Below are 16,225 nucleotides of genomic sequence, written 5' to 3' on the forward strand. Positions count from 1 at the left end.
TGTTCAATAACCAAATTAAAAGTGTGGTAAAAGAGGACAGTGTCAATCTACATTGTTTATTGAGTCCAGCTCAACACAAGAGGTTAAAGGGGCATTCGGGAATTAATTGCTTTCATTGATCAGTCTTGGCAATCAATGATTTGCTTGCATAGGTCTCTGAAACAGCTTACAGTGGCCTGAAATGTAGATAAATAAAAAGGTTACATTTCACAGCACAAGAGTGAAATAACTTAATGAAACAGAAATTCTAGAAAAATGTCTGGCTTACCACCAAACCAGACAGTCAGACATGTTGATTATTTCTGAAAGGCTGAAATGAATGAAAAACCTGATCTAATATATTGATCCTCACTGGTCATGTTATTAAACTTAGACTGACCTTACATGAACGCATGAAAAGGGCCAGAATGTGCATTCAGGACACATCCATACTTGTTTGTGTGTTTCTGTGTCTACAGAGGCTGTACGGCTGCAGAGTGAAGCATTGTGGATCAAACATGGCCGTAGGTCACCACAACTGGAGGCGCTCATGACATCCTTGGAGCAATGGAGTGATGTCACTGCGGGTCAACGTGACGAGGCAAAGAAACAAGGTGCACGTTTGATCACGCAGAGCAGTTGGGCTTAAATTAAACACATTATACATGAGTGAGAAAGGGCGACATGCAACCTACTGTATGTCTCTTGAATTATATTGATTAGATTGAATTTATTGATTGCTCTTTGATCAAGTGTCAGGTCAGAGATGTCAGTCATATTACGCCTCCATCATTACGTCTTTAATCCACATCTATCATCTGCTGTCAACAGAAGTGTCAGATGACATGATGCTAAAAGTTCAGTATGATCCCTGTAGAGTCACATTTTGCTTGCTTGGACTTTTTCCAAGTATCACCACATCCTCTCAATTGCTTCTCACTTTTGGAGAGGACATTCATGCTTGTGTTTTTGTTCTGTCTGTTGTGAAATTGTTTTGTATTCTTTTGTGTGTGTTTTATATAACTGTTAGCCTGTTTGTGTGTGCTGACTGGATGTAGACTTGGAGCAGCTGCTGACTCTGGACCTGAAGGAGTTTTCTGATGGAGAGATGACCATCGCACTCACTGCAGTCACCACAGATAAGGAGGTAAGTTCTTCTTATTAAGAAAAACTTAATATTTTGTATTCCATAGAGTTTATATTCAGTCAGTTAAAACATGAATATAAACCAATTTACCAATGAAATTCTTTGTTTTGTTTTTTTAAATAAGACAGTTTGAATGTTTGTCAAAACTGACCTCCTTTTATTCAGATAAAATTAAAGTCAGCAAGGTAGAAAACCGTCGTCTCCTCTCTCTCCCCTTTTCACAATAATGTCTGTCCTGTTAAATAAAGGGAAAACCTCCCAAAAAAATCTTTAAAAAAAAGTTAAGTTATCTGAAATCAGTAAATGATGTTAACTGGGAGAGAGTTTTAGGTTCAAGACCCATTTCATGTCAATAAGTTTAAAGAAGTATTTCACACACATATAAATCAGTTAGTCATGCTGTGTAACCTTGAAGTCGTTAAGAGAATTGTTTTTCTCGCACAAACGCTGATTTATTGATTGAGTGATTGGGGACTGCATTTCATGTCAAAAACATTTAAAAACAATTTAGAGAATCATATACGTTTTAAATGTGTCCATTTTTCGTCAGGTATATGGAATCTCTTAAAAGAGAATATTTGATGAGATATTTCCAACTACATGACAACAATTAAAACTGTGTAAATGTGGATTCTTAGAGATTGCGTGCTGACATAGAAATATTGGCTAATTAATACACTTATTACTTGCATTAATGGCCTCATTAGCCTGACTGGTTCTTTATAATATATCATGGTGATTATATCCAGATATAATGCGATCCACTTCCTTTTGTCAGTTGTTGTCAAAGAAACTTGTTAACATGAATAGTCTTTTATAACAGAGATGGATGAGAAAACATGTCGACATTTTGCTAACAGAAACGTTTAAAGGAATAAAACTTTTTTTTTTCAAAAGTTACTTTTGATGGCTTTGTTGTTTTGGATACATCACACCGGCACTGTGTCATTTTGGGGAGGTGTTGTGCTGCAAGTAGAGGGGCCCCTCTGATGTTGTGATGTTCTGCATTAGGATGAGATGCAGATGGAGGCCTGAGAGGCTCACACACAACCAGGTATCACCTGACTCCCCACTGATATCCGAAAATCCAACACACACACACACTGTAAAGATATGCACATTTTCACACGCCTTTGTGGAATGTTTGTGTTGGCTTTTCTGTCTTTCCGTGTCTTTTGCTCTCTTATTCTTCCTCTTCACATTTGCAATCTCACACACACACGCACACACACACACACACACACACACACACACACAGAGGGTGCTTTAAGCCTTTAAGCCTACCCCTTGCTTTTCTCCCAGCTGTAACTTCTAATGTGTTCACCCCCCTCCCATCACCACCACTAACCCCCCCTAAAAAATCATTCATTATTTCTTTTATATCTCCTTTTCACTTCCAAAGCCCATTTTTCTCAGCGGCTGCCTAGCGTGCGGTATTAGGCTATGTGTAAAATAAATGATGTCTGTAGCCGTAGGGGTATGGCTCTGCCTCCCCCAGAAAACTACCTAACGTCCAAGGAACATTAAACACCCAGATCCTCGTTTAGCGAATAAATAACCATTCATTTGAATGGCTTTGTCTGTGTGTGCGCACCGGACTTTCTGTGCATATTTTACCAGCGCTGTGCCTACATGCTGTGTGTCAGGAGTGAGAGAGAGACAGAGAGAGAGAGAAAGAGAGAAAGAGAGAGAGAGAGAGGGGGCCCATTAGAGACTTAATATAGAATAAATGGCCAGGGGCCTGTGTGTCGCCAGCGGACCCTCCAACTCCACAGCTTCATGGTGGGTTACTAATGACCTGAGATCGGGCTCCAAAATGAACTCCTTATATGCATGTCATTTGCAGTGTGTATATATTTATATATTATTTTTTAATTGTGTTTGAAAAGAGAGTAAAACGGTATGAGAGTGTCATTTATTGAGGGGGTTTAGGGAAGTTCTGCCTTAAATGATTCTTTCCAGAAAACTAAATAAATTAGATTCAATTAGTCTTTAATGGTTTATGTGTTATGTGTTTGTCAAAGTGTGTTTTTCGTCTGTGTGTATGTGTGTGTGCGTTTGCTGGCTGTTAAAGAGGACAGTGTTAGATTTTGGGTAAAAAAAAAAAATGTGGCTGTGATTGCCTAGTTAGCAGAAGAAAAAGCTTCAGCGTGTGTTTGGCGTAACGATATGGACACATCGTATAGACTGAGTAATGTATTTTTGTATACTGTACAAACATACATTAGTCAGTCTGTATGCTCCTTTATTGCAAAAGAGAAACGTAAAACTGAATGAATGTTCTTTTCTTCAAAATCACAGCGCCTGTCTGGTTGTTTCTGTGTGTCATTTGTATCTGCTCATCAATGTGTACTACATTTAAAACTGTAATGGCAAAATATTATATCAGTTCTTTAATCAATATTTCTGTATTTAATCTATAATGGTCCAAAATGCTGCTCAAGAACTATCATGAAAAACCACATGAGCAAAAATTATATGATGTGAGGCTGTGTGATGCTTTTTTAAAAATTCAGCAAACAGCATTATTGAAATTGTCACATTGCATATAATTAGTAAGGTGTAGAAAAAGTTGTGTAAGTTGTATGTTTGCAATGCAACGTTGTCAGTGTTGCTTTATTGCATATTGTAGACATTGTTGCATTCAGTACTATGATTTTAAGCTACTACAAGAAACTTTTCTGGTTGTCAGCACTGGTATTTGTTGCTTAAACTGCATGTATTGGAATTTTTAGCCACTTTTCTGTTTGTTTGTTTTTTTTGTTTTGTTTTTTCATTCTGCTCCTGCTACAACTGCTCTGGGCATGTTCACTTATTGCTGCAGAATGCAAGTTGTAACATTTACTTTCTTAAGGTCCTGTATGCAGTATTTCTGTTTTCCAGAGGCAGGATATGTACAATTACGATTACAATTACCAGCCAAAGTTACTTAATCTTGAATGAGTGAAAAGAAACAGCCCACAGTGCATCACCACCAAATATTTCCACATTCAGAACACAACTGTGATTTTATTGTTGTTGGAATATGTGCACCCCAGACCTGTAGTTTTTAACAATTTACTGTATTGTCAGAGTACTACATGCAAGCAATGAGCTTGAGCTGACTTTTGGGAATAAATAACAAGAACAATACTAAATGTACAGTAACTAACTACAATGTAAAGTTGCAGGGGGCATACAGTCAATAAAGCTTGCACAGTCTACAAACTCAAGGGAAGAATAAAAGTACATACTACTTCTAAATCTAAATTCCTGATTAGGGCTGCGTGATATTTAAAAATATCATTTTGCAATTATTTTGTCAGATATTATGATTGCGATATTACTCAAGCTTAAGTGGGATTGGTCATTTTTGCATTTAATTTTCAGTGAAAAAAAGGAACATAAAAAAAGATGATGGGATTATTGCTTTGGTATGTACCAAACAAGCACATTCCCTTACGGCTGGAATATGATCTGTAGAATTTGATCTGTAGGCACCACAGTGCTTCGTTTATAGTGGCATGCTATGGTACATTTTATCTTTAATCAAACAATTGCAGCTCCCTGTACTTGGTCATATTGCAATGTGTGATAATATTTTAATTAATTGTGTAGCCTTAGGACAAATATTTTAAAGATTGTTTGGGAGGGGCAAGTATAGGTTTTTTGGAACTTAAATACAGAAAGTAAAAGCAATTGGTTAAATTCTGTATTTGAAATTATGAATAGCTTTTATAATCATTTCTATTTATTATGTATTGTTTATATCTAATTTTGTAAGCCTTTTTTTTTTTAATTTATGACAGAAATGTGTTGCGTTAAATGCACATTTTCTATATTTGTTGTTTTTTCTTAGTATCTAATAGGAGAAAAGACAAAATATTCAACCAACACAGTGAGTTTTTACTTTTATTTGGTCAAGTCAACTGGGACTTGAAAAGTCACCAATTTGTCCCTGTGTAAAGAGCGTTAGTAGCACCACTGTCACCTAGCAGAAGAGACACAACAGGAGCCAATAATGGTCTAGATTTTTGCTCAAGGGCACGCCGTCATTGTGCAAAATCACCTGTAGATGTAAGAGATGCGACGACTATTAACTAAGGATAACAGGAGTTTTAGACTTTTCTTGCTTGTATGAAAGGTTTTTTGTAATGTTTACATGAAGCTCAAATGAACAAACACACGAAAAACACATTATTCACATGTTCATGCCACTCTGTGTGTGTTTGTGTATCAGAGGTTTTCATGGCTTGGCAATTAGCGTTGGCAGATGAAGCATTGGTCGGATAAAAAGCTGTCATGCTGTGGAGTTGATGAACTGTGGGAAGGACAGGAGCCCACAGCCACAAACACACACACACACACACAGTCATGAACATGTGAATAATGTGTTTTTGCATGTGTTAACATGGACATCTAAGTATTACAATATGTTTTCTTTGTTTTCTGTCTATTGAGAGATTATTCTGCTGCTGAAACTGTATAGAGGGGAGCGGTGGTAAAGTAATTTAAGTTTTTATTTTGGTTTGGGCCTGAAATGTAATAAGAACAGTCCTCCACTAAGATATCTGAATAATTGTAATATTTTTTAATTTGACTCTGTGGCAAACAAAATCAATCTCCTTTTGTTCTATGTGAGTGTGGCTACTGTAACTCTGTGTGTGTGTGTTTGTGTGTGTGTGTGTGTGTGTGTGTGTGTGTGTGTGTGTGTGTGTGTGTGTGTGTGTGTGTGTAGGTGTGTGCATGCGTGTTTAGAAGTACTTCTGAGTATCTGCTTACAGGATAATGCATCTGCATAAGACTTGACATTGTTTTGGACTTTGATTACTATTTTTCTGTTTCTATAAGATGTTTTGATGTAGATTTGTTTGTTCTTCCCTCTCCGTGCCGCTCCCTGTCTGAGGTATGCTTTAGGTTTCATTTTGGCGACGTTGATTGTCTCTAATGTGTTGTTTGTTCACAGTCCTCCGGCCCTTCTGTTTGTTTATGCGGGGCCAGTTTTGCCCTACGCCACTTGCACAAATAATTATGCTCGCTAATGAAGGGGCCCGCAGCCACGGCACTCAGTAAATGCCTTTCTGATGAGAAGCACTAGGAGACAGCAGGTGCAGGGTGGGCCTCCCAGGGACTAAGATTGAAGACCAGGAAGTTGGAGTAACCCCCACCCCCCCAATCCCTCTGTATTTCTACTCCTCTCTGACTTCCTGGTTTTCTCTTTTCTTGCTCCTCAATGAGTTTCTTGGTAGGAGCATCCATGCTATAGTCTTGTCAGAATCATCCCGTTCTAAATCTACATGCATAAACATCACATCCTCTTTAAATTCGCTTGAGATTTGATGATGCCATCACACAAAAGGCACATATAAACATTTCTTAAGTCTGTTTGATGGTGTTGTGTTATAACTCAAATACATTCACACAAAGAAGCATCTGCTCTGTGAGAACATTTAGCTATAAATTTGTTTGGCTGTAACACATTATATGAATTCTATCATATACATGTTTAAACAAGTTTGAAAAAACTGCTACTCTCCACACTCATCATACTGTATCTTAAGTAACTTGCACTGATGATTCTTCCTCATCATCTTCTCTGAAAATCTTGTCCCCCCCATTTTCATTCTCCCCCTGTGGCTTCCTCGGGCTTTGAGGGCAAACAAATAAACAAAACAAAACATTTATAGACTCAGTGCTTGCATCTTGGCCCCCAAATCCCTGCACTTAGAGCTGAGTGAATGAAGCATGCGGCGAAGGCCCATATGAGAAAGACAGAAAGACATTTGGGCTTCTTTCTCTGCAAACTTTTACCCCCCTCCCTTTTTCCCTCTGTCTCTCCAAAAACTTCATAAGCAATAATACTCTCGTGTAAGCGTGTGTGTGCGCACGAGTGTGAACAAGACCGTTGGTTTGTGAGCACATGCGTGTGTCAGCGTGGCTGTGCATGTGTGTGTGGCAAGTGGTATGTGTTGCACATGTGTGCGTGCATTTGCATGTGTGTATTTGAGCAGGGTGGTGTCAGCTCGCTCCTTGCCACCCCATTTGCTGTAGCTGTACCGCTGTGATCACAGACAGATGTATAAATCAAACCTCGCTTGATGGATTCATCAGGGTGGCGAAACGATCGCCTGAGAAGAACTCGCAACTCTCTTAGCGTTCTGTGTTCTGACGGAAAGGGTATGCAAAGAGCCTAAATGGATGAACGCTTGATTAATTCTTTGCCGGAGATGTTGGCGACAGCAGGAAATGTGTTTTTGCTTTGACTGTGTTTGCACGGGAATTTGCGCGCGCGGGGCGTGAGTTATGAGGCCTGCGTTTTGTACCTAAGGCTATTGTGCATAATGATGGCAGGTTGGGAGAACTGCAAGCAGCCGCTAAAGACTTGCTACCTGTGGAGCAAAGACAACCAAAGAGAGAGGGTGTGTGAGTGTGTGTGTGTGTGTGTGTGTGTGTGTGTCCTAGTGTGGGAGAAAGATGAAGCTGCAAAGTGTGTGAGAGCAAGAGATGAAGAGGAAAAGTGTGACAGGGAAACAAGAGACACACAGGTGAGGGAGGAAAAAAAGAGATAAACAGAAATTCTCAGTAAATGTAAATGTAAATGTAAATGAAAGGATGCCATTTGCAAATGACACAAGATTTCATTCAGAAAGTTACATTAAAGAGAAAATAATTCCCCTTTAATGCACAATTTCTAAGATACTGAACATGAGCTCAGCCTCGCTTTTGACCCTTCACACCATTAGCCACCAGTATATAAGATCTCAGTCAGCAACTGTAATTCCACAAAGTCCAAAGTTGGATGTTTCTGTTATTAAAAGTGCTCATGGAAAAGTTGCTGCAGAGAAAGGGTTTTTCTTCAATTATGTAAATCTTCATGCTGTTACTTTAAAGTTTATGGAGAAACCTGTGCCCTGATTGCAGTGAGGCATCTTTGACATTGGATCAGAAGTCATGTCCTCAAAACTTCAACTTGTCATTGACATTATCATCATCCCAAGCAGTGAACAAATGTTTCCCTTCAATGTTGTTGTAAAAGTAGTTTTAAGACCTTGTTATACTGCTTACATTTGTAGTCCTCTTTATTTGTATTATTATCTTCCTGTTGTGTTGCACATTTTTGCGTTTTTTTTTTTTATTCGGAAAAGGCAATATCATAGAGTGTACAAATCCTTTAGATATTTTAGAATTAGAATATGTGTATTATTGTTAAGCACTTAGTAAGTGTTTTGAAAGGTGCTAAAAAGTGTCATTTATTATTTTGTTGCTTTTTCTATTTTGTTCTTTATGTTGATAACTCTGAACACTTAAAAAAAAGATTGCTTCTGTTTCAAAGTTTGTCTTTTTGACTACAAAACATTTAATTATCAAGTAAGTGATAACATCCCTCCTGTTTTGATTCGCTGTAGCTCATTTGTAGTACCTTTCGCAACAAAACTGCTATGTTTTTATTAACATGATTTTCTATGATGCAGTTTAAAGAATTTAAACTGTCAATATTGGAAAAATTTGCAGTAGCAGAACAGTTTCCGGTGACTGTCTACTCTTAGATCACCTGGTACGGCGTACACTTGTGGGCTGCGTCCTTAGCAGTGGCCTGGTTTGATTCTGACCTGCAGCCCTTTGCTGCATAATGCCATGTCTCTCTGCCCACTTTCTTGTCTGTGTTTACCGTCTAAAATGACCCAAGAAATCTTAAAATAAAAATTTTATAAAAAGTAAGGTTAGTGGAAGGTTTAAGGGGAAAGTATTTGTGATATTCCACAAAAGCTCAACAAATGAGAAACAGGTTTCTGTGTCCGGATCCTAAGGTTATGAAGACAGTTAGCAAGTGGATTTTTATAGCTAACATGTTGGTAATTTATAAGAAAAGGCAATCTGTGTATCTGGGGGTGGCAGAAAGAGGGAGAAAGAGGAGGGGCAGGCAATATGAGTAGTAATTTACTCAGTTAAAAGCCAAATGGCAGACAGACTGTCGCCCTGCGTGTTATCTCGGAGATTTGCACTCTGCTCGTTTTCTGAGTATATCTCCCTGCCTGTGTGTGTGAGAATGTGTGTGTGTAGTTCCGTGTGCATATGCACGCAGTTGGGTAGAGTATCAGCATCATTTGAGCATTTCTTTGTCACTGTACTGTAAATCATGAAGACTTTATTGCTTTACCAGAGCTCATATGTGTACATACGGGTCCATGTTTGTTCATACACTGAGATTACAGTAGGCGACTGCAGGCGGATTTTTGTGTGTATCTGCATGTGTTAGGGTCACATGTGCACTTACTTGTGTGTTTGTACTTATGTGAGTGAATATGTGTGTTTTAACGAATCTTGGGAGGCTTCATTGCACTCATCAGGATATCAGTGTTGAGAAATGGCGGTGTCAGTGAAGTGACAACTGTGTGTGTGTGCTAGGATTGATGGGCCTGAGTCTGACAGCAGCCATATTGTGAAGAGAAAGAAGGATGAAGGGATGGAGGGAGAAACAGAGGGAGGAGTACTGTAGCCCCCTCATCCTCACAGGTTAATATTGACACAGCCTGGGCAGATACAGCGCCTGGAGCGCTCATCAATCACTTTCAGTGGACCCATACAAATACACAGCACACACACACACACACACACACACACACACACACACACACACACACACACACACACACAGGCTCAAGCAGAGAGAAGGACCACACGCACTGTAAGACAGCATGCAGAAAAAAATACAATCACACTTTCAAAGTCAGGCAGAATCATAGACTATTCGGACAAGTCAGGCAAAAATATATGTTTTTAAGAATACCACACATTAATGTCAAACTTCTATTAGTTTTACTAAAACAACAGTAACTCTTTTGTTTAAAAGTTCCACTTAAATAAGCACAACAACAGTTTTGACAACTTCACAAAACAAACAGTTGAACAACAAATTTAGATTAATCAAGCAAATATGTTTTCAGAAGTATCACTTTGCACACTTTATACGTAACCCTGCGTTGCAAATTATGGTTGCCATAACATTGTTGTTAATCATTTCAGAAAGATAAAAAACCAAGTTCCCTTGACAAGCAAAACAATTAATTAATGCAACTTTCCATCCATCAATCATTGTGCGTGTCACTGAATTACCATAATCTGTGCATGGTGGCTGTTTTAAGAGCAAACAGTTAATTTCCAAACAATAAATCACAAAGTGTCTCTCTACCCCTCTGTGCGCTTTGACAGCTTCGTCTCTCATTGCTACAAATGAAGGCTTACTTGAAACCTCTTCAGTTTTACAGAAAAAAAATCAAATCATATGCGCAATAAAAGGCAGGGGTCTAACAAAGTTTCCCGTACAGCCATAACCAAAATGTGTAATAATCATTTTGAGACTATTACAGTAAAATGTAATAATTGCATTTTTCATAATTAGTTCATTAATAAAACATTTTTTAAAAAGTTGCATCTGTCAAGTAGTTTTCATGACACTGTAATTATCGTAATTATTTTCCACTTTTTCTTTTTTTTTTCTCTCTCTCTTCCTGTTCGTTTCTCTTTTTGTATCTCTCTCCCAGGACTGGCATGGTTTTGTGGGTGGGCTGAAATCATTCACTCATCGCCATGGCTATGATGGTCTGGTGGTTCTCCTGTCCATCAATGATACAGTTCATCATCCCCGCCAGCAGGTGGCTGTCTACTCAAACAACACAGATCTTCTAAACCAGGTAAATAAAATGTAAGGCCACCTTCCACATTCTTGGCAAGAAAGAAGAAGCACTTCTCCTAAAATGTCAAATTGATGCTTTACAAGTCCATTGTGTAGTATTTAGGGGGATATATTGGCAGAAATGGAATATAATCAGAGTAAGTATATGCTCTTTAGTGTAAAATCGCCTGGAAATACAAATTTTCATGCTTTCGTTACCTTAGAATCAGCATTTATATCTATATAGGGAGGGAGTGATCCACATGGTAGTCCACTATGTTGCAAACACTGGCTCTAGATAGGGGCATTTGTGTTCTCACGTCAGCCCCCGTAGTTATTAGCCTCTCAGCAACAGAACTGGAAAAACACATATTTTTAACATGAAACTGCTTTATTCCATGTTTTGTTGTTGTTGTTGTTGTTGTTGTTTTGTTTTTGTGTTTTTTCCTGTTTTTAAAACACCGGGTGTATTTGTTTTGGAGAGGAAGAGACTGCTGCGAGTAATTCAGCTCCTGGTAAAAAAAAACCCCTGAAACTCTGGATTTATCTAAGTTATCAGAGAAAAAACAGTATGCACACATTAGCATTTGTGTGCTGTTCCTGTAAAAAGGCAAAAAAAATAAATAAATAAAATAAAAAATACTAAAAGATGGTGGCATTCATTGCAGATCTGCTGTGAGTTGGAGGAATCTTCCAGCTGGTGTCTTTCTGGTGAACTAGAGGCCAGGCAAAGCCTCCAGGTCTACCACATTCCCATAAATATCTCCATAACTTCTGGTACTCCTCTTCTGCTGGTAGAAGAAATAAAGGGCCTCCTCAAGGACTTTGTTGACCGGCGGAGCTCTGTATTAGCCTGCCACCCCAGTAGTCGGACCTCTTCCACGGAGGGAGTGGCAGGCAGCGTGGAGTTCTCACAGGGATCATCTGGTATCAATGACATGGATGGCTCTGACATAGAGCGAGCCGAGGGAGGCAGTGGAGATGGGGTGCCAGTAGCAAGGTAATCAAATACATCCCTTTGATTTTGTTTCATCTGGCGTCAATGAATGACATGAATACATGAAATCTGAGATTGATTATTTATTCCTGGGCTTTAGGTACAAACTGACACAATACAGTAACAGTGTTGCTTAATCTCTGTAGGGTGATGGCAGATGGTGAAGAAGATGCAGGAGGTGTAGGAGCTGGTGCTGGTGGGGAGCTTGTGAGCCCTGATAGTGGTATGACCACCATCCGCAGCAGCCGCTCCTCCAAAGAGAGCTCAGTGTTCCTCAGTGATGACAGCCCAGTTGGAGAAGTCATGGCAGGAGGAGGGCCAGCAGGACCAGGAGGAATCTTCCTGAGGAATCCCTCTCCTTTGACGTTGTTATCTCTTTCCCCTCCTGTTCCACCTGAGAGGAGGAAGCAACACTCTGGCAGAAATAAGAGTGACAACTTTGATCTGTTTAGTTTTGACCCACTTCATAGCAGTGAGCACTCTGTGCCAACAAGAGGGGAAATAGCAAATTCTGGAGTAAGGCGAGATGAAGGAGAAAAAAGAGCAGGGAGCTCTAGTTTATCAGAACTTGAAGAGCTGAGCTTGCTAGATTTTTCTGCTCCCGATTCATTGGGCGGGCTTGACAGTAGAAATTCTTCAATTGACCACCATGGTCATCTCCATGGGAATGACATAACTGACACTGTGGTTCCTCCAACCCCAGTAAACAGTGTGGTAGGTAGCCGCCCACCCAGCAGTTGTGGGGTCAGGTTCTTTCCAGAAGATGTTGTTGAAAGGATCAATGGCCTCCAGCACAAAGACAGTGTGTCATCATCATTGTCAGAGACCTGGGATGAACTCGGCTTTGACACACAAGGAGCAATGTCCTCAAGCGATATTAATGATAATAGGACCAAGTTATCAGAGAGCCCTCTGAATGTTTTGGAGGAAGTTAGAGGGAAAGAGTCAGTTGATGATTTAAAAGAACAAGAAAGCAGAGAAGAGATCTCAAAGTCAGAGAACGCCCACCAGAGGGGAAGGAACCTTGAACCCCAGCTTAGTCTGATCACTGAGCAGACCGAGTCGTATGACACCTGGAACCCAGATTCTGTACTTGAGGATAAATGGAACCCCGCTTCTTTGTCTTATCTACAGTTGACACCACCAGAGGAGGAAGCATCTGGAAAATACAGGGCTGGCATCATTGGAGTGAAAGAAAAAACATCCTCATTGTCAAGAAAGAAAGCAACCTTAAACACTTTAACGCCAGACACATCTAAAGAAGAGGACGACGGGGTACAAGGGAAAAAAGGAGACCGACAGATGGAACTCCTAGACTTCTGGACATACTCAGCTCAGAAGGGATTTCTCAAATCAGATAGTGGAACCACCACATCTTATCCAGAATCACTAGATATGTGGAATATGACAATCCGGGATGACAGTTTATCACCTCTCACGACCCCTGACAACTTGTCCGGAAACTCAGGTTCTTTCTCTGGGGTGAACCCCAGTGTTGAGGCTGACGCATCAGTGGAAAGTCCACTAGGGATCTCTGATGGTGGAATGGCAATGTGGAACACCACCATACAGGAAGACAGCTCTTCCACAATAACAAGCCCTGAAGGAGCTGAAAATGAAAAGGACCTTAGTCACATGGGATCATTGGATACTGGTGATTCTCCTGAGACACATACAAGCAAACAAGTAGTAGAAGACAAAGCTATAGAGGGTGATAGAGGTATAAATAAAGCATTTAGTCAGACACCTGAAGATGTGGGGTGGAAAGGTTATGAGCATAATGTGAAAATAGTCATAGAGGCGGCAGAAGGTAAAACGCATGGTGAAGAAACAGGTGACAATGACATCCAGAGTTTTCAGAGCCAGCAAATGGTCTTGCAGAACTTGGCATCTGAACATTCAAATGATGAGTCTTCCCACAGCCAAGGCCCTGAGATGTGGGATCTACCTGTCCCTGGCATGGTCACCTCTACTTCAGAATATGACAATGTAGGAGCTGGCACTTGGAGCCTAACATCCTCTCCTGAGGCCTATGCTAGCCCTGTAGTAGACATGATACAACTAGAGGAGCAATCTAGCCCTTTTGTGGCTGTGACAAACCCTATTCAGGTAGAAGAGCAGGTTGATCTCCTGGGAAACACTGAATACAGAGCAGTAACTTCAGACAAAGAACAGCCAACCAACCAGGTGTTTCAATTTGAGGGAACTAGTCACATGATCAGTGATGGCCTAAGTTCAGTTAGGAGTAAGTATGACAACAGAAGTGAAGAAGGATCAGAGGACGCTGATTGGGTAGGTCAACCCAGTGATCATTCCCCATTTGTTCTGGTGGACCGCTCTACTGTCAATCAGACCACTTCAGCCACTCATCATTCAAGTCCAGGGGAAGCTCAAATCCAGGCAGACCAGTCATTATCCTCGAGCCTTGTTGAGTGGGACAATCTTGTTTCCAAGAAACATGCTCTCCCGTTCACAATGGCCCAAAATGAGGATGGACCTGCTGCTGAAAGCCAAGGTGGTCCTGACAGTGAGAGCATGGGATATGTTGTCAGTAAAACAACAGAAACCACGTCTCTAAGCTCCAGCTCTGGTGGGGATAGAGACACATTGAAGTATAGTCCCGACAGCCTTCACCTTGGTAGTCAAGACGAACTTAGGTCCAATTCTGATGGAGATTCTTCATCAGGCCTAGAAATGGATTACATCATTGTGTCTGGCACAGTAAAAGAAGCTGAGAGAGAGTGGCAAGATAGGCCTAAACATGGGGACAGGCAATCAAAAGGTGCAAGAAAGTCCATGGAAACATTTAGCATGCTTTCCTATGCTGCCACAGTGCTGCAAACCCAGGCTCAAGCTGCAAACAGAGAATGCCAGGAGGAACAAAGTAGACGAAACGAAATGATCAGAACTACTGACAGTACATATACAGAGCAAGTTCATGACCAAGTAAGTCTTGGTAATGTCACTGAGCATCACATGGTGCCAGAAATTATAAGTTCTAGCCAGTCAGATTCAAGACCACCAAGTTGCAGTCAGACACAGGTAGATGAAGGAAACTATGATGATAAATCAAGCATTGTGACCAGAAGTGTGTCTCCATCATTAAGATATCCGTCGGATCACTTCCTGAAAACCAGAGAGGAGGTTTATGTCCATTCACAGATCTCAATGGAAGATTCGGATGAGGGTGGGCAGTCACCCTCTGCGCCTCCACCATGCCCCACTTCTCTGGGAGTCTGGGGGGATCAGATAGCAAGTCAGGAAGCACCTCAAACCACATCTGAACCACAATCACCTGTGCTCACAAACAGTTCGGTCTCTCACACCAGCTCTTTCGTTGGCACCCCATTAAGTGAATCTGGTATTTCAACTGAAAGAGGACTTGGATTACCATTTTCTGGGGATTTGATGGAAGAGGAGAATGACGAGGAAGAGCAGGAGGAGGGAACTCATATGGAGCGGACCACCCTACCAAAATGGACTTCAGATATACAGCGTGAGAGGGAAGAAAGACAACAGCTAGGATCTTCTGATCTGCTTAGTTTCACTGAGGAGCTGATTGGAGGTTCTTCATATCAACAAACAGATTTACAAACACTCGAGCCAAAGAGGGACAGATTCCTTCAGAATACAGTGGATTACTATAATGGACAACCTATAAGGACTGCTGATTGTGATAGACGGTCGACTGAACAACAGATAGGAGAATCTTCTCATGGAAGCTACTCACCTGTTTTAAGGTAAGCACCTCAAATCATATCCTTATGTCATAATCTTTGTGCAGTTCTTCTTCTGTTGCATTTCCAGTTATTCAAAAGTCAGTAGAGTTATGCAAAATAAAAAAACTTCGTTTTCATAAGAATTGACAATAATACATTTATTAGACCATATACTCATCTTTATAAATTGGTTAATCCAAAAGCAAACAAATCTAGTTTATATCTAATCATGTAAATGGTTATGGTTTGATTTTGGTTATGGTTTTAAGATGTTCTTCTCTGAGATTTCTACCTCCATGCTAATACAGTGTTTGTAAGGGGAGTTTGAGCTTGTAGTTTGCAGGTGAAAAATGTAACAATATCTTCCCTGCTTTTTAGCTTTTTTTTTGGTGACAGACTTTTTATTCCCGGCCAGTGAATGACGATGCCTGAGCACACACAACCCAATCATCAGAATAAACGTTGGCGTTTTATGTTTCTGAAATCCACAGATAACAACTGTACATTAATATGTAGCAGATATGTTGAAACTTTATATTTCTTTTTGTTTCAACAATGGTGTGATAAATGTGTGGTTATCTTTAGGCACAAAAAACACTTGTTGTGGTTAGGAAAAGAGCATGTTTTGGCTTAAAAGACCCGTATTTGGTGGTATCATGACTGGAAATTCTGCCAATGACTCCATAAAAGACAAAGGGATTTGTTGTTTGTTGGTCTCAAGCAGTGGTCTG

General features: G+C 40.2%; 1 protein-coding gene across 7 annotated transcripts in view; it reads left to right on the forward strand.

The window, feature by feature from the left end:
• Positions 1-16,225, forward strand: part of LOC121943888 (uncharacterized) — a 45,325-nt gene that overhangs the window by 12,516 nt on the left and 16,584 nt on the right. For all 7 annotated transcript variants that reach the window (XM_088076704.1, XM_088076709.1, XM_088076710.1 and 4 more), the window contains exons 5-9: positions 459-593; positions 1,038-1,126; positions 10,648-10,797; positions 11,447-11,778; positions 11,922-15,515. In XM_088076704.1, coding sequence (XP_087932830.1) covers positions 459-593; positions 1,038-1,126; positions 10,648-10,797; positions 11,447-11,778; positions 11,922-15,515 — 4,300 coding nt within the window. The remainder of the gene's footprint in view (positions 1-458; positions 594-1,037; positions 1,127-10,647; positions 10,798-11,446; positions 11,779-11,921; positions 15,516-16,225) is intronic.

This window comes from Plectropomus leopardus, chromosome 4 (genome assembly GCF_026936395.1).
Source record: "Plectropomus leopardus strain MGB_pleo_1.0 chromosome 4, ASM2693639v1, whole genome shotgun sequence".
NCBI lineage: Eukaryota > Metazoa > Chordata > Actinopteri > Perciformes > Serranidae > Plectropomus > Plectropomus leopardus.